Below are 21,008 nucleotides of genomic sequence, written 5' to 3'. Positions count from 1 at the left end.
GTTGAATCAGATATTTTAATGTTTTTATTCATGTCTTTGTGTCTACATTGAATATATGCCAAGATTGAAAGGAAGCTTTTGATCCACATAAATGCCTATATTGCACATTATTTTCTCTTCTTTGAGAGTCTCGACTGCAAGGAATTGCTGTGTGTTAATTCGTGTTCACTATTCTTAATATTTTAATCCTTTCCTTTTTCTCCAGAATCTTGAGCAGTGGACACTGAGACAGTCTTGGCTAGAACTTCAGTTAATGATCAAACAGTGCTTGAAGGACCCTGTGAGTATATGTTGAAAGTGTGTATGGATAAGACATTTTATAAAGAGCAACTGCATGGATGTTTGCCCATGAAGGAATCTGTGTGCGTGCTAGCGTTCTTATGCCTCGCTGCAGGGCTCCGGTTCTGTGGCTGAGATGAACAATCTCCTGGACAACATTGCAAAGGCCACGATAGAGGTGTTCCAGCAGTCTGCCGACCTGAACAACAGCGCTTCTAATTCGGGCTTGAGCCTCTTCAACCCAAACAGCATCGGAAGTGCGGATGCAAGTAGCACAAGACAGAATGGAATCAAGACGTTTCTAAGGTATTAGTTTCTGTAGTTTTTATTGGGCTATCTTAAATTTTTCACATGCAACATTGAGGTTTAGTTTGCATAATGCAGTTATTTTTTTCATGAGCCCACAGGAAAATAATTACTTGTATATATAAATTAAAGAGTAAATGTGGGTGAATAGTATCTTAGCTTTCGAAATGTTTGATTACATAGGCCCAGACACTTTGGAACCATGGATGAACTCAGGATTCATTCATGTCTTTATTGTCCTTTGGGCCTCTGTACTCCATGGTACTCATTAGGCAGGAAACACTTTTCTGACCACCCTAATTAATTGGCAGTTTTGTGCGAATATACCATAGTAATTAGAATGAATAGGCATAAGAAATCTTAATGAAGCCCTTTAGTCACAGAAAGACAGCTTGTTTTGTGTTTCATTATTTTGGTATAAGATATACCCATTGAACTTTGAAACTTTAAACAGTGGTTATTGGTGTGCTCGTGCATGATGGCATTTCATCTTATAACCATGAAGAAAAGTGTATTGTTTGTTAAACAGAAGGGTTGTTCCTGGTCGGAGAGCCAGAACCAGAGAAAAGTGTGAAAGCACAGGTTAGTTTGCCGTATCCTCTCAGAACTGCACCTTTCATTGCTCTTCATGAGCAGGGGTGGAAGTATATGCAAATATCTTGCCTTTGTCAAGAGGAAAGGTGGTACAGAAATAAAATGGAAGTTTTGGAATAGGCTATGTCATTTGCATCAGAGTCTTGCTTTGCTGTTTCTGTTAAAACTGTATGAACAAGGAAAAGGATGCTGCCTCCGGGATAACACCTGTCTCTGATTTTAGTTCCTCTGAACGCAGGGGCGTGTGGCTGGTGGCTCCCCTCATTGCCAGGCTGCCGACCTCTGTGCAGGGAAGAGTGTTGAAAGCTGCTGGGGAAGAGCTGGAGAAAGGGCAGCACTTGGGCTCTTCTTCAAAAAAGGAGAGAGACAGACAAAAACAGAAAAGGTATGTTGGGCGATGCGTCTCTGAGTGTGAGACCACAAAGAACAACTGAGGGTGTCTGGCCTCCTGCAAGCACCCAGAGTCCACTGAACTTCAGTCTTTACATGAACTTGAAAATCATCTGGGAGGCGAGGCTGTGTTCCTGAAATGTTCCAGGATCTATTATTTAGTGCACTAGTTGTCAAACTTGCCTATGTATCCAAATCCCTTTTGACCAGGTAAAATACTGACTTCAAAATTCATTTGAGAGGCAGAGAAGGAGACAGAGAGAGAGAACACTCCCAAATGCTGGATCATTCCCCAAATGCCTACAGTGGCTAGTGCTGGGCTGGACCAAACGTGGCAGCTAGGAAGGTCTCTCCCATGGGTGGCAGGAATCCAACTGCTGTAGCCATTATTACTGCCCTCCAGGGTGTGCATTAGTGAGAAGCTGGAATCACTAGCCAGAGTTGCAGCTTGAATGAGGCAGTCTGATGTGGAACACAGGCATCCCGACCCTTGTGTTAACCATTCTGAGCTCTCCTTAGGCCAGTTTAATCATATCTGGTAGGAGTCCTCCCTGTATTTTTGTTTTAAGTTTTATTCATTTACTTGAGAGTGAGACAGAGGAAGAAGACAGAGCTCCTATCTGCTGATTCACTCCCTAAATGCCCTAGGGCCAGGGCTGGGTTGGGGCTAGGGCCAAGGACGGGGAACACAATCTGGGTCTCCAACAGGGTGGCAGGAAGCCATTACCACTGCCTCCTGTGTCTGCAGCAGCAGGAAGCTAAAGTCATGAGCTGGAACTGGGACTCAGACTTCGGCACTCTGCTGTAGGATGCAGATGTCTTGATCACTTGGCCAAATGCCCACTCCCCCTGCACATTATTTCTAGTTGCTTTTGTTTAGATATTTATGTTTAAGACACACAGGACTATTTAAAATTCTGGTGCTAGAGATGGAATTAGTTACAGACACATTTCATATTTAGGTCTCTAGTTCTGGACTACTAAATATTATCTCTAAGCCATCAAACTAATCTTTTCTTAATTTATATCTTAAAAGAGGTTTCACATAACTACATTTTATAACTGACCATGTTACTAGAAACTATAACAAGAAAATTGTAAGAATTTAGCACTCCAAGAGTTAGGAAAAAAATAACTTCTTGTATTAAAAAAAATACCCCTGCAGACATACAGATTTCTTGGCCTGTAATTAATCATACTGTAGTGGCTGCTGTTTGTTGACTGCTCCTTACAAAATGCCCATTCCCGTGTGAGACTCACAAAGCCTGTACACTTGTAAGGTTCGTGCAGCAGTCACGGGGCAGGTGCTGCTGTTCTGCCCTTTTGAGGGTGGAGGAATAGCGGCACTGAGAGGTTAGTTGCTGCAAGACACACATTATAGGAGATACAGCTGGGCTTTAAACCCAGGCAGTCTGGCTTCTGAGCCTGCCTCTAGATATAGTGTGCTTTCTGTTTCACCCCCTCGGCCAGTGTTAATTAACCAGCCAGAAGACACAGTTCTAATTTTGGTTGTGTGTGCATTGCCTCGCTTCCCACAAGATGGAATATGAAAGACAGCTGTTCCCAGAGCCACACCTGTCCATTCTCCATGTAAGCTGAAGCTGATTGAAACATTTTGGCCTAGTTCTTATTTTAAGAAAATTTCCTTTTGGGTGTAGGCTTTGTTTGTTAACATGATTTGGTGATGGTTCTCTAATTGAAGACATTTCATAAAAACATTAATTCAAAACAATTTTTACAAATGCCTTGAAACCCCTTTAGCAGAGGAAGCTGTGGGCTATGGTGGAGCCAAGACACTAGAGATCGCCAGCAGGTGTACCAGGTGTGGAGCCCTCAGGCCTGGCTGCTCATCCCAGCTGTACAAAGCTGCTGCGTGACCCTGAGAGAGGCGCTGAAAAACAAACCATCTCAGCAAAGTGCACGAGACACAAATAGGCTTGGTTCCTAGACTCTATAATAAGTGTTTTGCATGGGAAAATATTTCACTTTCCCATTTTATTTTGTGTATAAATTGATGTTCTTTCGGATGTGCGTTTTCAAATTCTATTACTGGTGTAAAATACAAATTCATGATCCTCTCCCCCTCTCCGCCACCCACCCATGCACCCACCATTGTGCTGGTGTGGGAATGCCTTCAAGGGCACTTGAGCATAGTAAGTTATTTGGAAGTGTGGCAGTGGCTTTCAGTCTTGTAAGCAGAGGTATGATTTATCTTTTCGAATCCCCTTTGACGATTTCCCAAGCTCTTCGTTTATCTAATAGTAGAATAAATAAGAGCGAATAGCCAGCGGGAGCGAAATGAGAATTGCAGCAGGAAGCAATCCATTCTCTCTAACTAGATCTGCTCTTGTTGCTTCCTTTGTAGCATGTCACTTTTGAGCCAGCAGCCTTTCCTCTCACTGGTTCTTACCTGCCTCAAGGGACAAGATGAACAACGGGAAGGCCTCTTAACATCCCTCCAGAACCAAGTTAACCAGGTAAAATATAGCATAATATCAAGCCAGGCGTGTGTCTTGCTAATGGCATTCATGTGCTTTCCTTTCAAATACTGAGATGGAACTAACCACCGTGCAGCACACTTTGATGAGGTGACAGGAAGTGGAATCCATGCCCTATTGTTTTACCTGACATTCTTGTCACCCCAAGATGAACACTTCGAGAATATTAACTGTGCATCCAATGCATGTGTGTATATAGACAATGAAAGTAAAATTTTTCAGTATTGCAGATGACCTTGCAATATCCACTCCTTTCCTAACTGCACCTCATGGGAGAGGACTTGGAGTGGTCTGTGTTGGAATGGGTTTGGCTATAAGAGGAAGCCACGTCCTGCTGCTTGTGCCGGCCAGCCATGTATGACTTGTTGTCACCCCGTGTTTCTGTGGCACCATGGCTTCCCCTTGCATCCTACTGCATGGCTGTGGCCAGTTTGGTCCTCTTATCATCTTTCACCTTTTGGATGTGGGATACAGGGATCTCTTTTCTCCATAGCCTCCAGGGTGATCCATTTTAAACGAAAATCACATATAACTTGAGTGTCCCCAAAGTTCCAGTCATTCCTTTTATGCTACTAATAAAAGTCCAAGCCTAGACTTATGCAGCCTTGTGTGATTTGACCCTCGCTGTCTCTTCCACCTCGTTTGCTGCCTTCTGTGGCCTTGATCTTGTCACATGGGCCATGTTACTGTCTCTTGAATTTGCTGAGTGAATACTAATTTCCATGCCCATGAAAGGATTCCCTCCCGGACATTGGCGTGGCCTGCTCCCACACTTCATCCGGGTCTCTGTTGCTTCCTTTGGGAGGCAACGGTCACTCGGTCACTTTCTGAAAATAGACTGCTGTCATTCTCTCTCCCCTTAGCTGCCTCCCATGGCTTGCTACGCTCGACTTACTTTTATTTCTCTGAGTATATTATGGAAACCCCATGACAGCTTGTGTTTTCATGAGCTCCTTTGCACCCTTATCTGAGCCTAGGGAGAGGTCTGTGTTTTCAGTGGGATTGACGAAGTGCCCTACTCTCACCTTGCTGTGTACTTGCTGGTTGCAGGTCAGCTGAAGGGTGGGGGGTGGGAGGGGCAGGGCTGTGCTGGTTACTTCTGCTTGTGACTCATTGCAACTCTTCCTGGCGAGTCTCATCAGCTGCTGTGTTTCAGAACGTGGTAGGGTTTTGGTGTTCTGTTTTATTTGCCTGCATCATCTGTTTTGGGGGTGTTCCCCACTGAGAGCTTACATTTTTAAGCATACTTTCCCTTCTTCAGCATCTGCCCGAGGAAGTAGCCCACTTTATAAAGTGTCATACCAATTGGCTGATGTCCAAAATGCCACACTTTTTCAAAAGAGTACACACTCCCATTATGGAAGATGGTACTAGTTTATAGCAAGCCTTCCCTCCGATAAAGCTTCAAAACAATGCATTGCTAGGATTCATGGCATGTCCCTAGAAATGCTACTCAGTTGATGTAAAATGTAATTCTATCTTCCCAGTATTTATCTTCATAAGACAAATGAAATCATGTTTTTTAGATGTTTCGGTTAGCAAGTTTTGCCCAGACCTAGTAGTGGATATATAATCAGATCAGAGTTTCTTCTCTCACCCAGAAAGGTGAGAACTAGAGATAGCCAGATTTCTATCTGCGTGCAAGAAGAAAAGAAAAATTGAAAGTGTATTTAGCTTTGTCTATTTGTTGAAACCCAGAAGTTGTTTTTGGCTGTCAGTAAAGAGTTCAATTTAACTTTAAATATGAGAAAAATTCCATTTCAACTGGGAGAAAAGGGTTTTTGTTTTCCTGTCTCTTTCCCCCATCCGTTCCGTTTTAGATTTTAAGTAACTGGAGAGAAGAACGATACCAGGATGACATAAGGGCACGGCAGATGATGCACGAAGCCTTGCAGTTGCGCCTAAATCTGGTAAGCGGTGTTTCCGGGCCCTTCCCCCCATGGCGTGGGTTTAAATGCTCAGGTAACTCCAGCTTTCCGCTTCTGCGGGCAGAGTCTGCATAGCAAGGTGAGGTCTTCCCCTTTGGCCTCTGCAACTACTTCCCTGTCCCACAGCCTTCTGTTTCCACTGTTGCTTTCCTTCCTGTCTGGCCCGCCATCCAGACAGCAGTAGGTATTTTAAGCTTTGATTCGAGATGACTGCTACCGCGAGATGAGTGTTTGCTTCTACTAATTGTCAAACGATTTTAAAAGTCCTTTAACTGAAAATTTTGTCCAGCTTTCTATCAAATTGATCATAGGCTCTAATCCCACAGGGAGATTTTACAGAAATTTAAGCTCTTCCACACATTCCTTTGAGTTTGTCTTCTCCTGTTGGTCCAGACCACATGAAGGTTATTCTAGAGGATGGCTCTGCAGATACTTTGTTAGTAGTTTTTGCACCTAATCCCCACAAATGAAGGGACAGGCCTGGGGGCTGAGCATCCCGCTCATCCTGATGTCTACGTCAGTGGCTGTTTCTACATGGTATCCTGACGACAAGCTTAGATTCAATAGTAATTGGAAAACACCATAGTCCGACACTATTCAGGTTTAATTGCATTCTAGTTATATCATGAAACTGGATACCATGAAAGAATAGGAACACAAGAAGTCTGATTACGTTGGTGCTCACACTCAGGCACTATTTAATTTTCAAACGACTGAACTGTGCTGAAGGAACCAAAACCAGTGATGAGTAATGTAGCGAGGTGTGCAAGAAGGTAGGATAATCCGCAACGCAGAGTGCCTTGTTTTAAATGTACCACGCTCTGGCCCCCTGACATGATAGAGGTGGTGTTTCCTTTCTTAGAGAAGGTCCACCTTCACTGTGCTTTGTGTGCTAGGTGGGAGGAATGTTTGACACGGTGCAGAGGAGCACACAGTGGACCACGGACTGGGCCCTCCTCCTCCTGCAGATCATCACCTCGGGCACTGTTGACATGCACACCAACAAGTAGGTTTCCTCCATTCACTTCTACTTTGCTGCACGCGTGGATGGTTTAAGCTTTGATACACTGGTGACAAATTCTGCCACCTTTAACTGACTTAGGTTTACTTTAAAATCCTGTGCCTTGAATAAAAATGCTCAGCTAATTTGGTCTACCTTGGTTTTTGCTTTAAGATGAAAACAGTTATTTTCTTTCCCCTCTTAGTGAATTATTCACAACAGTTCTTGACATGCTGGGTGTTTTAATCAATGGGACATTAGCCTCTGACCTATCAAATGCATCCCCAGGGGGATCTGAAGAGAACAAGCGTGCATACATGAATTTAGTAAAGAAACTAACGGTGAGTTTATGATCCATTTACATGTATATCATCAGCTCAAGTCATTTATGGACTTGTTACCTGGCACATCTTATTTTAATTGACTCCCTGTGAATTTGTTGCCTTCAACCTAATTTGATGTGATTAGTTTGCTGTTGTACCTTAAGTTTGCTAGTTCTCAAGTTACAGGCATGCAATCCTGAAGATATTTTATGTTCTTCTTCCTTTCAAAAAAGCATATTACTAAAACACATTTTGTTGTTGACAAAGCATTAGAAACCGGTTATCAAATATATATTCAAGATGCTGACAGTCGACTTAGGATAAACCCACATGTGGCTTTGCACGTGTGGTTGAAACACAAGCATGCACACTGAGATCTGTAAATATAATTCATTCAGCTAAGTACTAACACGATCCTTGAAATAAACCACAAACAAACAGTGCAAAAAAGAAAATCGACCAATCTGATGACCTTACTAGTAAAATAACCAAAGGTTACCTTGTGGGCTGGCCCTGGATATGAGAGTGTTCCGTGCTGTGGCTCCTGCTTTCTGACAGCAAGTGCTGCCCAGTATTTTTGTCATTTCAGCACTGTGATGTTTGTTGTGTAACAAGACTGCCTTTATATGGGTTCTATTTTCTACTCAAATAGAAGAAATGAAACAAACTCCTCACCACTCTGATTTGGAGCTCTTCCATAGACGGTGCTCTGGGTTAAGGAACACACTGGCTTTAAAAAGGAAATGTCTCATTGGGGGACTTCCTGCGTGCTGACTTTTGCCTGCCTCATCATTTCTTCCTTCTATCTTCCCTCTCTCTCACTCTCACTTTTCTTTCTTTTTTAGAAAGAGCTAGGAGACAAGCGGTCAGAAAGTATTGACAAAGTTCGACAGTTGCTACCTTTGCCGAAGCAGACTTGTGATGTCATCACTTGTGAGCCTATGGGTTCCTTGATCGACACAAAGGGCAACAAAATTGCTGGATTTGACTCTATAGATAAAAAACAGGCAAGAGTAAATGTTTTTTCTCATATATAAATGTATGTCTTTGCAAAAGCCAAATGCATGTTTCTTACCCTCCTACAGGGTATAGGACATCTCAATTTTGCAATTTCCTTTTTTTTTTTTTTTAAGATTTTATTTTTATTTATTTGAAAGAGTTGGAGAGGTAAAGACAGAGAGGTCTTCTATCCTCTGGTTCACTCCCCAAATGGGTGCAATGGCTGGAGCTGTGCTGAACCGAAGCCAGGAAGTTTTTCCGGGTCTCCTATGTGGGTGCAGGGGCCTAAGGACTTGGGGCTATCTTCTACTGCTTTCCCAGGCCATAGCAGAGAGCTGGATGGGAAGAGGAGCAGCTGGGACTAGAACCTTCACCCATATGGGATGCTGGCGCTTCAGGTCAGGGCTTTAACCTGCTGCACCACAATGCCAGCTCCATTTCTTCATCTTTTAAAGAAACATATTCTTGTCATCTAAGTGTGGTGATCAATTGACATTGTAATAAATGAGTCACGTCTTGTTCTTCATTTAAATGTTTACCAGAATTTAAGTAAATTTCTGAAATCCACCAAAGGAAAAGTGAAAGCTTAATTTAATAAGAAAGCTCTCTAAGATCAGTTTTGGTTTTATTTCAGAATTGAAAACAATGTTTAGATAAGAATGTTTATCGATAAATACATGTAGTAAACTATTCCAAATAAAAATTATTTTATGTGTTATTTCATATTTAAACAACCAAACACTACCATATGGATGCTTTTTAATGTAAGGTGTTAAAGAAGCTTATCCAAAGTACGGAATCAGTATTCTTTTGATCCACGTGGGGCACCCTTAGACATTCGGCAGTCACAGAGATAAAAAGCTGACCTCCTGTCCCCGAGAGGAAGCTGACACATCACGACGCTGTAATGAGCTTAGGGTGTCATGGTACAGAGAGAGGATTAGGGAACATGAGGAAAAGCCATCCAACTCGGGGTGAGGCAGGTTCTCAAAGCAGGATCCTCAGAAAGGCTGTCTCCTGAATTGTTTTAAGGAGTTGAAGTAACCCAGGCAGGGACATGTGGTTACAGGCCAAGGGAAGGGTTTGTGTAAAGGTGTGAAAGAATGTGGCTCTTGAGGGAAGTGCAGTGCTGCAGCCATTGAGAGAAGCCCGAGGACCTCACCCTCACTCCCTTGTGGGACGAGGAGATAGTTAGAGTCAGGGTCACAGTCACGGTCAAGTGGAGTGCGGGCTCTCGAGAGGTGAGGCACCTGGACTGCCGTTGGCCATGCCATCTTGGCAGCCATGAAGGTAGTCTCATCTCAGGACAAACAGGAGGAGAACGGGCAGTTTGCAGGCAGTAACTGAGTCTTGGTTTCAGATCCTTGAAAGAGTAAGAGTGGAAAAAGAGAGGTTGCTTCTTAGGAAATGGTTGGGGTAGTTATTTGGGGGGCCATTTGGAGGAAAAATATTTTCAAGTTGGTAGGTTGGGGAAAGTACGAAAAGATATCACTAATTCATGTTGAAAAAAACTTTTTTGTTTTTGGAAACAAAGTAATATTTCCTCTTCTAGAGTCAATAGCGATAACCTCAAGATGCAAATCTTATTTGTGCCGGCTGCTATAATTTGATTCTGTGATAACACTCCCTAATTGAGAGTCTGGCATGTTAAGTACCTGTAAGATCCATACTGAATCAAGTCCAGACAGATTTGAGTTGAAGCCAATATAAATTCAATTAGAGGCTGACTAGAACTTGAGTCTTCAATATTGTATAATCTGAAAAATAATGGATTCCAGAAATAATTTAGAATTGATTATAATTTACCATAGTAAGATCAGTTTTGTTGTATACTTCGGATTTTTTTTTTTCTGATAAAAAACTAAAAGATGCCACTTTATGGTAAAATAAACTGACCTATAGTGTGTTGCCTGAACAACGCGTTCTGTGACAGAGCTGGAGAACTGAGTGGCAAGGTGCACAGGCCACCTGCTGCTCTCCGGTGACTCTGCTCCTAGCCCTGTCCGCCGTGTGCTAAGCTTTCCCTAGGGCCCTCGCCACCCACGTGTTCTCTGAATCCATGCTCTAAGCAAGCCTCACCTGGGAATCAGGAAAATATCTGAAAGTTTTGTCACATGACTTGATTTTACTACAGGGTCTCCAGGTCTCCACGAAGCAGAAAGTGTCCCCGTGGGACTTGTTTGAGGGTCAGAAGAACCCAGCTCCCCTGTCCTGGGCCTGGTTTGGGACTGTCCGAGTGGACCGGAAAGTGATTAAGTACGAAGAGCAGCATCACCTCCTTTTGTACCACACACACCCCATGCCCAAGCCCCGAAGTTACTACCTCGAGCCGCTGCCCCTGCCTCCCGAGGAGGAAGAGGAAGAGCCCACATCTCCAGTTTCTCAGGAACCAGAGAGAAAATCAGCCGAGCTGTCAGATCAGGGAAAAACTGCAACGGATGAAGAGAAGAAAACAAAGGGAAGGAAGCGTAAGACGAAGTCCAGCTCAAGAGTTGATGTAAGTAGGGGAGGTGGAGAGAACCGGGGCCCCCTAGCACCTGGCATAAGATCCACTCGGGCCCGGCCACATCGTGTCCCTGAAGACATTACTCAGTGTAGCACAAACCTCACTGGAGCAGTTGCCCTAACCAGGAGCTGCAGCATTTAACTGGGTGGCATCCAAAGACACTTCACAGGTGACAGGAGTGAAGCTTTTGGTTGTCCCTCCTGCACTTTTAAGAACTGTTTAATTTTAGACTTGCTTTGTGAATAATATCTCATTAATTGTTTTGGTGCCTCCTAATTTCCTTAGGTTTGAAACTTGCGTTTTTAGACCCATAAAATTTAAGCCTCTTGCATATTAGGCATGTCTGAGATGATTGTTTAATCTTGGGTGAGTGATATCTGCACTCCATTCTCATGGAAAGCTCCACCTGCTGTTCTCTAGATAGAGTTGCATCTAACATAGCCATAGGATGTTCACGAGTATCTGTATTTTACCCTTCCATTGCTCCCTCTTGTATACTATACTTTACCATATATTCGGATTTCATAGAAGATAAAATCAACCTCAAATAAAAATAAGAATAAAACTTCTTGCTTTCCTATTAATGTTGCCCACCAGCCATGTTTTCTAGAAGGCAACAGAAATCTATCAGATGGTAATTTAGAAATAATTTTATAGAACATGAGAAATGGAGTTTCCACATAAATTCACCTGGAAAACACCTTAGGGGAATTTGAAATATTTTTTTCTATAAGAATCAAGGGTGTTCTTGCTGCATGATGGGAAAAATAAAATACAACACAGTGTTCAGATATTCACAAGTGATTGTTATTGTTCACCTATTTCAAAACCAAGACGTATCTTTTCCGGCAGATAGCTTGGTGATGAATCCATCCATCCATTTTGGGTGCCCCTTAAATGCCAGTGCCTTCTCCTCATTTAGTCTCCCTACCAATATTTCTGTGTCCTGGAGGCATATCCGCAGGGTCCTGGCTGACACCCCCCCAAATCTGGGCTGGCTTAGCCTTTCGGTCCCTGTGGATGGGCTTCAGTGCTTTCCAATGCAAAAGCCTTGAAAGCCATCTCATCTCCCAAGCCAGTGTGGGAGTGTTCCTCCTCCCGACGCTTCCTCTTCTCACTAGGACATAGACTCTTTGATGCAGCTGTGGGGAGTTAAGATGTAATTTCTCCTTCATCCTCTAGGGCTAGTCGAGAGAACAGAGACTGTGGGGGAAGTGAGGTTCAGGTGCGACCCTGAGATACTCTGTACCTGCCGTAGGGAGCGGGAGGCCCAGACAACCAAAAGGGAGCCTGCCGCTTTAGGGTGCCGTCAGCCACCATCTCAGGAATGGTTCCCCAGCACCGGGGGCCCTTCTGGCGTAATTCTCATCCGAAAACAAGGCATCAAGAGGGCCTGCTCAGATGAAATGATCAGAGGTCAGAGCAATTCAAGATGCTGTTTCAGCTGTGGACTTGTTAAATACCGGCATTCTTTAATTTTAGAACCAAAGTCCAGTAGAGATCCTTTTCCATCTGCCCGCTGCAAGCCAAGTACTTTTTAAGTCATAGAAAAATGTGGATTTAATCTATTCTCTGCAAAAACACTCATTTAAGACTCTTGCCTACCATATTCCTCTTTATGAAAACAGCCTTATACACAGGGGTAGAAGATGATCTTAAATAACTTAACAGGACGGATTTGCAGTAATCAGCTGTGTGGCATATGGGCTTAAGGAACTTTTATTTATATATTTATTTTAAACTTTATGTTGAAGGAGTATCCACAGAGCAACATATACCGAGTGCCTCCGAATTACTCACCCATTTCCTCCCAAATGATGCACCATCCGCAGTCCACCTTGTGGGGCTACAACCTCGTGGGACAGCCCCAGCAGCCGGGCTTTTTCCTTCAGAACCAGTCTCTCCCTGCAGGTATGTGCCAAGGGCAGAGTCCTCTCCAAGATGAGAAACAGCCTGGGCTTCTCCTTGCCTTTAACGTGAAACCTCCATCAACCTCGAGCCTGGTTAACGTTTCTGTGAATCCCGCTGCTCCAAATGGTTTTCCTTTTTTCTAAAGTAAACTTTGAATTATGAGTTTCTGTACTAATTTTGGAATTTTCACCCAGTGTTAGAAGGAAATTAGCTACTGATCAGAATCTAATTTTTAGCATAGAAAGATTTATTTATTGACAGAGTGACAGAAAGGGAGAGGTTTTCCATCTGCTGGTTCACTCCTCACATGGCAGCAACAGTCAGAGCTGGGCCAGACCAAAGCCAGAAGTTCATTTAGATTACCATGTTGGTGGCAGGGGCTCAAGTACTTGGGCCATCTTCTGCTGCTTTCCCGGATGCATCAATGGGGAGCTGGATCAGAAGTGGGACAGTCAGGACTCTAACTGGCACCTATATGGGATGCCAGTGTGAAGCCAGTTGCCTAACCATCTGCAATACAGTGCTGGCCCCCTAATTTATAGCATATAAAGGTGACAAAAGTATTATGTTGTGAACTTGAAATTGTTTCAGGTGCAATTCTTGTTTGAGTTTTAAAACATTAGTGTTGCACAGTGTCCTTTGTTTTCTTATATTGTGAACTTGAAATTCAAACTCAGAAATGTGTTTTTATTCAACATATCCATAGAATATGTCCCTGATTTTAGCATTGCTTTGTTTCAAACCCAAGTGGCAACCAAGTGATAGCTCGAGCGAAGATTTTCTAAATAAAAACATCTCTTAATTAGAAATGAATAAGTTTTCTTTCTGCATGAAAAATCACATTCATTAACATTAAAATCATTTGAGATCTCAATCTGCATTGTGTTAGGGAGTGTCTGTCATTCCAGCACATCTTTTTTATTCCTTTTCTGTGTTGTGATTTTTATTGTTATTTGAGTATGACATTTTTGAGAGCTGTGGAAGGAAAGTTTTGATTCTTGGCTTATAACAGAGGAGAATCCATATTTTGTGCTGAGTCCATGGTTAAAAGGCCTGTCTGGGAGTTAGAGTCATAGGTTCAGATCAGCCTCCACCACTCTCTTGCTGTATAAACTTGACCACATGTTAATTTCTCTGCGCCTCAGTTTGGTCATCTACTGAGCTTCATGTTGTACCTAATCCTATTTTGGTTGCTGGGATACTGCAGTGAATGGAATGGAGAAAAATGCCTTTTTATTTCTTAAAGGATTTTAAAACATGAGTGAGTGTTTCACAGTGTCCTTTCTTTTATTGTGAAATTTTTAAAAAAGGATGTATTTATTTATTTGAAGGGGAGCATGAGCAAGCAAGAGAGAGAGAGATCTTCCTTTCATTGGTTCACTCTCCAGATGGCTGCAGTGCTGGGGCTGGTCCAGGCTGATGCCAGAAACCCAGATCTTCCACGTTGGTATCAGGAGCCCAAGTACTTGGGCCATCCTCTGTTGCTTTCCCAGGCACATTAGCAGGGAGTTGGCCCACCTTTGACTCTGGCATCCTGTATGGCACTGGTTCAAGTTTCACCTGGTTCAATTCTGATCCAGCTCCCTGCTAATGTGCCTGGGAAAGCAGCGGAGGACGGCCCAAGTGCTTGGCCGCTGCACCCACATGGGAGACCCTGATGAAACTCCTAGCTTCAGCTTGGCCCAGCATGGGCTGTTGGGGCCATCTGGAGAGTGAACGAGTGGATAGAATATTCCTCTCTCTCTCCCTCTCCCTCTGCCTCTCTGTCTCTCACTCTCTCTACCTCTCCTATATTTGCCACTGCCACTGCTGCTACCTCTTTATGTAACGCTGCATTTAAATAAAATAATCTTAAAAAAAGAAAAGAGAAAAAGCAGCAGCAGAGCTGTCACAACTTGGCAGAGCTCTGACATGGGGTGCCTGCATCTCATGTGGCCGCTGAGCTCGCTGTGCCATGGTGCGGGCCCCTTATTGTGAATTATAAATTGTTTATAACATTAAGCAGCTCAGAAATTTGATTCAGATCCTGCCTTATACATAGAATATGTTCCTGATTTTAGTATAGTTTTGGCCAAGCTCCAAGCAGATTTTATAGCTCAAGTGAAGATTTTCTAAAATTTATGTTACACACGTGAGGGGTCTTAGGGTCATGGAAAATGTGTATTGTGAAAAATTTTTTGCATGGATTTCAAATTTTGGAGGACCCAGGTAAACTTAGCTCATTCTATTTTTGCATAACTTTTGGAGGTATCCTTAAACACATGCCTATAAACTATTTTAAATAGTTTTTAAAGGAACATGTATGTCTATTTAGAAACCTCAGAAGATAGGCTAACGCAGCAGACACATTCAGTAAATGCTCTTACAACATTCCTGCCCCAGAGTGTTTGTACCTGCTGCTGTGTATGCCTGCAGTGCTCTCCCTCTGATACCTGTTTGGCTCGCTGCCTGCCTCCATGGCATTTAATCACAGATCACTTTGTTAGCAAAGCCTCCGACGACCACCGTGGTAAGTGGTAAACTACCCCTTCCCTACACCCCGTATTGCCTTCTTTCTGTGTCTCCACAGAATTAGCAGTCGCTTACGTTTTGCTTGCTTTCTGCTGTTCCTTGGTGCCCCTGACTTGTAAGCTCTGTGTTTTTGTCTGTTATAGTCGCTGCAGTATCCCAGAATGTAGAGCATCATCTGGCTTGTAGTAAGCTTTAACGATACACCATTGAGTGAATGCATGCAGACTACAGAGAGCAAACTAGACCTATAAATGTGGAAAACAGTCTATAGTAATTCTCTATTTTGACTTTCTCTTTGTAGTTCCAAGATGCATCTGAGTATTTTAGTTTTACTTAGTAGGTACTGAAGTAAAACACAAGGACTATGAATTGAAGGCTAAGTAGTTGTAAAAGCTCGTACCCTCTCCCTGTAGAGGTTTATAAATAAGCATTTCTAAGAGGATGAACTTTAAATGTTAGATGATGAGTGAAAAGTTTTTGAAGAAAAGAATTATTTATGAATTTTACACAAATGAATTAATAGGTTTTTATTAAAAAGGAATCCTATGAAGTTGTATAAAGTTGCATATGTATGAGGGTATAGCAGAAATCTTGTGTAAAAATGGAATTTTAAGTTTTTCTAATGAAAAAATTCTTGAGAAGCCGGCGCTATAGGATGGTAGGCTAAGTCTCTGCTTGCAGCACCAGTATCCCATATAGGTGCCAGTTTCTGTCCTGGCTGCTCCTTTTCTGATCCAGCTCTCTACTTGTTGCCTGAAAAGGCGGTGGAGGATGGCCCAAGTGCTTGGGCCCCTGTACCCACATGGGAGACCTGGAGGAAGCTCCTTGGCTATTGGCTTCTGATTGGCCCAGCTCCAGTTGTTGCCAACATTTGGGGAGTGAACTAGCAGATGGAAGACCTTTCTCTCTGTCTCTCCCTCTTTCTGTCTGTAACTCTGCCTCTCAAATAAATTTTAAAAATTCTTGAAATTCATGCACGTGAGGGGGGGGGTCTTCAAAAAAAGTTTGTGGAACATATGTATGCAAAATTATAAATGGATTTCAAGGATTGTTTTTGCATCAAAGTAAACTTAATTCCATTTTGCATTAACTTTTTGAAGTACCATAATATGATTTCATTCGTACACAGTTTAAATGCAAAATAATCTCCTCTCACATCCACACACATCCATATCTTAATGTCCCTCCACATAGACACGCCAGTGTGGCAGTTTTAAGGAAACGCAGAATAATAAATACTAAATTCAGAATAGCATTTGGTAGGAGACAAAGGAGAACACAGTGAAGTAGAAATAAGTGCCCAGAGAAGTTCATTTTTCCTTTAATTGGCTCAGAGGTACAACATTATTAGAAGACTTAGGAAAAATGAAAAGACTATAAGCAAGTCTAATTTTTTTTTTTTTTATTTGACAGAGTTAGACAGTGAGAAAGAGACAGAGAGAAAGGTCTTCCTTCCGTTGGTTAACCCCCCCAAATGGCCACTAGGGCCGGCGTGCTCTGCCAATCCAAAGCCAGGAGCAGGTGCTTCTTCCTGGTCTCCCACGTGGGTGCAGGGCCCAAGCACTTGGGCCATCCTCCACTGCCTTCCTGGGCCACAGCAGAGAGCTGGACTGGAAGAGGAGCAGCCGGGACTAGAACAGGTATCCATATGGGATGCGGGCGCCGCAGGTGGAGGATTAACCAAGTGAGCCTCGGTGTTGGCCCAAGTCTAGTTTTTGTTTGTTTGTGTGTTTGTTTTTTTGACAGGCAGAGTTAGACAGAGAGAAACAGATAGAAAGGTCTTCCTTTTTCCGTTGGTTCACCCCCCCCAAGTAGCCGCTATGGCCGGTGCACTGCGGCCCGTGTGCTGCGTGGATCAAAAGCCAGGAGCCAGGTGCTTCTTCCTGGTCTTCCATGCGGGTGCAGGGCCCAAGCACTTGGGCCATCCTCCACTGCCTTCCTGGGCCTCAGCAGAGAGCTGGAATGGAAGAGGAGCAACTGGGACAGAATCTGGCGCCCCAACTGGGACTAGAACCCGGGGTGCCGGCGCCACAGCCGGAGGATTAGCCTAGTGAGCCACGGCGCCAGCCCCACAAGTCCAGTTTTTCACATACATTTCCAGTACTTGCTTCAGTGAATGTCACCTGACTTTCCATTGTTTCTTCACATGTTCCTCATGTGCTGAATGACTTCGCAAATCGCTTTGCTGATATTAACAGGTTTTCGAGTGTTTACTTCTGACATACAATTTCTGTAAAAAAAAACCTCTGAGATATTTAATGTTTTGTTTCATGTATAGACTATGGTGAATGAGAGATTGGCATTTACCACTTATTCAGAGAATGTTGAAAATGTATTTTTCTAACTCAAGTGCATTTGAGAAATTATACATGCAGAAATTTTAAGAATTTCCTTTGGGTTTCTTAATTATCCATATCATCAATATTTCTGGTTTATTTGATTTTTTAGCCATCAAAAAAGATAGATTTTTATCCTTAGAATCATGGTATTTGAAGTTTCTGAACATTTCAAATCTTTAAAGTATTTTCGTGCCTCTCTACGGTAAAGTAGGCATTTCAATTTTGACATGTTAAAGAAATTAAAAAAGAATATGAACTTCAGAGTTGTTTAAAATTACAAGAGACTGTCTATGACTGGCGGAGGACACTTGGCAAAATACAAGACAAAAGACAATAGCTTTTATGTCAGCAATTCGTTCCTGAGCGCCTTGCATAACTTAAAGCCCACATACTTCTGAAGTTTTGCCAATTTCTCTTTGTCCCTGGCATTTTAGTTTATCAACCAAAGTGCAGATTCCATGATGTCATGTGAAAATAGTGTAATTCACTCACTCCAGGGTCGTCCTCCCCAGTGTTTGGCAATTGCACGGCTCTTACACAGAGCTTTCTCACTTGGAGCAGGTGGGGCAGTGTGTTATTTCCTATTTTGCTCGAAAAGTGAGACATGGCAAGTGAAGTCGCTGTGTTTTGATGAGCTACAGAAGACTTGGTTCTTTCACACACTCAGAAACCCCTTCCTTTTGGCTGCTTTTGCAGGAGGCTCCAGACTGGACCCTGCGGGCTCCTTCGTCCCATCCAACACCAAGCAAGCTCTGTCCCACATGCTGCAGCGGCGCTCGGGCGCCATGATGCAGCCGCCTGCCCTGCACACCATCACGTCGCAGCAGCAGCTGATACAGATGAAGCTTCTGCAACAGCAGCAGCAGCAGCGCCTCCTCAGGCAAGCGCAGACTCGCCCTTTCCAGCAGGTTGGTGCAGACCCAGCCGTGGCGCCCTCTGCATTCCTGTAGGGCCTCTAGCTAGGGATGAGTGCCTGCATGTGTATATCCCTGGGTACTTGGTTGAGTGCAGGTAAATCTGCTCACACAGGTGTCTAAATACCGTCTCTCCTTTGCTTTTCGCTGTTGTCGTTGATCAGTTGATAACTCGGACTGTCTTAGGCTGGTTAAGCATATGCCTCCAAACAAAAAGAAGTGCACGTGACTGTGCAACCAGTGGGAAGAAACCTTTTCTCCTTCAGATGAACTTGAGACAGTGCATTGCCTGTCATATCTACCACCATGCTTTCTATGCCTGTTAGCTCTACTGTCAGGTGTTATTTTTAGACACTGTCTTCAACCCTGGTGTTTCTTCAGTTTAGTTCTATACAGCTCTTGACACTTCTTGCATTTACTTATACAGTCTATAGCCAACAAAAAATAAATTTTGAACAACAGTCAGTATATGGTCAATTCAATTCTTGATTTGTAGTATTTTCATTTGTGTCTTATTGCCTAATTTTCTTTTTAAACAACAACTATGTTTAACCAAGTCTCAGTGAAAGTCAGTACTTAAGATGGACTCATGAAACCCATGAATCTATACAAACACAATCAAATGCATGAGGTGAGACTGTGACTTCTTTTTCAGGTTTCCATATACCTATTTGCGTTTCCCAGGGTTTTTCCATTGGCTTGCACTATTTTGAGGGTGATGATAGTAATAGCTAACACTATCCGAGCACTTACTATTTGCCACAGCTTTTCCAAACATTTTAAGCAATCCCATACCAACCCTGAGTTAAGTTGTGATCCTCAAATGGGAGTAGCCAATCAAAAATGTGTCCTGCTTTAAGAAAAACCACAAAACTTTGAAAATGGCATGAAGTTCAAATGCTTTCCAAAATATGCTCTGGGTTGCTTTCTAGGCATCCAGGCATGGCTGCATTGTGTAACTTACAGTGCTCTGCATTTAGACCACTTAAATGGTTCTTTTTTCACCTGACGTACAAAAAGGATGAGAGAAGAAGCTAGCTGGACTCCATGCTTGTCTCTCCCTGAGTTCTAGCGAGTGCTTTATCTCCCTGGGTCTCAGGTAAGATGGGCCTAACATATTTACATGTAAATGATGAGAAGTTGATTAAAATATTTAAAAATCATTGCTTTTGCTTAATAAAGTAACTTGTTTGTAGCGACTTACTACTTCATTGGGATTTCAGTTGTTCTTGAGGTTGAACAAAAATAGGCAATTGTTTCGAATCCTGACTGAGAAAAGTATGAACTAGAAGTTGAGAATCCATGCCACTAGAAAGAATTGGTCTCCCTTTTAAAGTAATAATCCCCCAAGTTAGGTTTGCTTTATCTGTTTTTGCAAATGTACCATTTATCACTTGGTCTAATTGTCCTTAACTGTAGCCCACTTTCGAACTGTTACTTCTAAATTCAGCTTTGAATTGCCCTAAATGATTTCTAGCATTTGGGAAAAGCTTAGTGAATCATTTATAGGTATATACTGAAGTACTTTACATTGTGTGTGGAAGAAATAGAATTAAAAGATAAGTTTATTTTAGTTGTAAATTTTTTTTAAATCTCTGCATAGTTTTTTTCATAATATGCATTTTCATGAACATTTTGAAGGCAGGCCCTTCATAAACACGGATTTCAGGGTTTTTTGGTACTCAAACTTACCTTTTAATTCTGTTTTCCATGAATTTATTGATGTACCCTTGTATGCCTTCCCTCAAGTTCATTTCCAGATATAAGCCATGACAAAGATTCTCCTAAAACAGTTTTGTTTTTTTAAAGAATTTAAATATAGTAATGTGTGTTTGGAGAAGGCGGGATTATGTCCTACAGTGTGCCTGGGTTACACCGTTACTCCCATACCTTCCTCAAGCCACTCAGAAATGCCCGATTCTATTGTTTTGTGGCAAGTATAATTTTAGTGTTGTGCCAACTCTGTGGTCATGTTGGATTTTCTCCTTTTTTATTTTTTAACCTTTTAAGGTCAGAAATACTTCTTCAAAAAGTAAAAGCTCAATATCATATCAATGCCTGTACATTAATCCCCTCCCTCTGTATTTTTTTTTTTTTTTTTGAACATTTGAGACTTGCTTTGGGGTCTCTTAAAGGCCTTCACAAGCAAATATCGTTTTTTTTTTTTTTTTCCCCTCTCTCACCATTCTTTAAGTGTTGGATCATTGAGGAAAATGTCCCTCTTCTATGGAAGAGAAATGCATAGATCATGCAGTCACAGGATACGGTGGTCCTCCGTGGAGTAAGTGAGATGTACATGTATCATCTGCTACAGTGCCCACTCCGAGGATGTTTTGAAGAAATATTACATCTTTCCTCTCTCCTAATGGGCCAGGTGTGAATTAGTATTGTACATCAGAACTAGCTAAATTTGGTCTTTGATAATCCTTCATAACTCAGAATAAAGGCAGGTTTTTATCAGCTGCAGAGAGTATTGATAAATTGCTTTAACACGTGACGCTAAGGACGAT

At 42.5% G+C, this 21,008-nt stretch overlaps 1 protein-coding gene across 3 annotated transcripts in view; it reads left to right on the top strand.

The window, feature by feature from the left end:
- MED12L (mediator complex subunit 12L) overlaps window positions 1–21,008 on the top strand; it is a 347,645-nt gene that overhangs the window by 293,858 nt on the left and 32,779 nt on the right. For all 3 annotated transcript variants that reach the window (XM_062213038.1, XM_062213029.1, XM_062213048.1), the window contains 11 exons: window positions 206–280; window positions 395–585; window positions 1,403–1,564; window positions 3,935–4,046; window positions 5,888–5,977; window positions 6,892–7,001; window positions 7,201–7,336; window positions 8,164–8,325; window positions 10,452–10,814; window positions 12,578–12,734; window positions 18,281–18,492. In XM_062213038.1, coding sequence (XP_062069022.1) covers window positions 206–280; window positions 395–585; window positions 1,403–1,564; window positions 3,935–4,046; window positions 5,888–5,977; window positions 6,892–7,001; window positions 7,201–7,336; window positions 8,164–8,325; window positions 10,452–10,814; window positions 12,578–12,734; window positions 18,281–18,492 — 1,770 coding nt within the window. The remainder of the gene's footprint in view (window positions 1–205; window positions 281–394; window positions 586–1,402; window positions 1,565–3,934; window positions 4,047–5,887; window positions 5,978–6,891; window positions 7,002–7,200; window positions 7,337–8,163; window positions 8,326–10,451; window positions 10,815–12,577; window positions 12,735–18,280; window positions 18,493–21,008) is intronic.

The sequence above is a fragment of the Lepus europaeus genome, chromosome 2 (assembly GCF_033115175.1).
Source record: "Lepus europaeus isolate LE1 chromosome 2, mLepTim1.pri, whole genome shotgun sequence".
NCBI classification, from domain to species: domain Eukaryota; kingdom Metazoa; phylum Chordata; class Mammalia; order Lagomorpha; family Leporidae; genus Lepus; species Lepus europaeus.
This window is presented reverse-complemented; position numbering and strand designations above follow the sequence as displayed.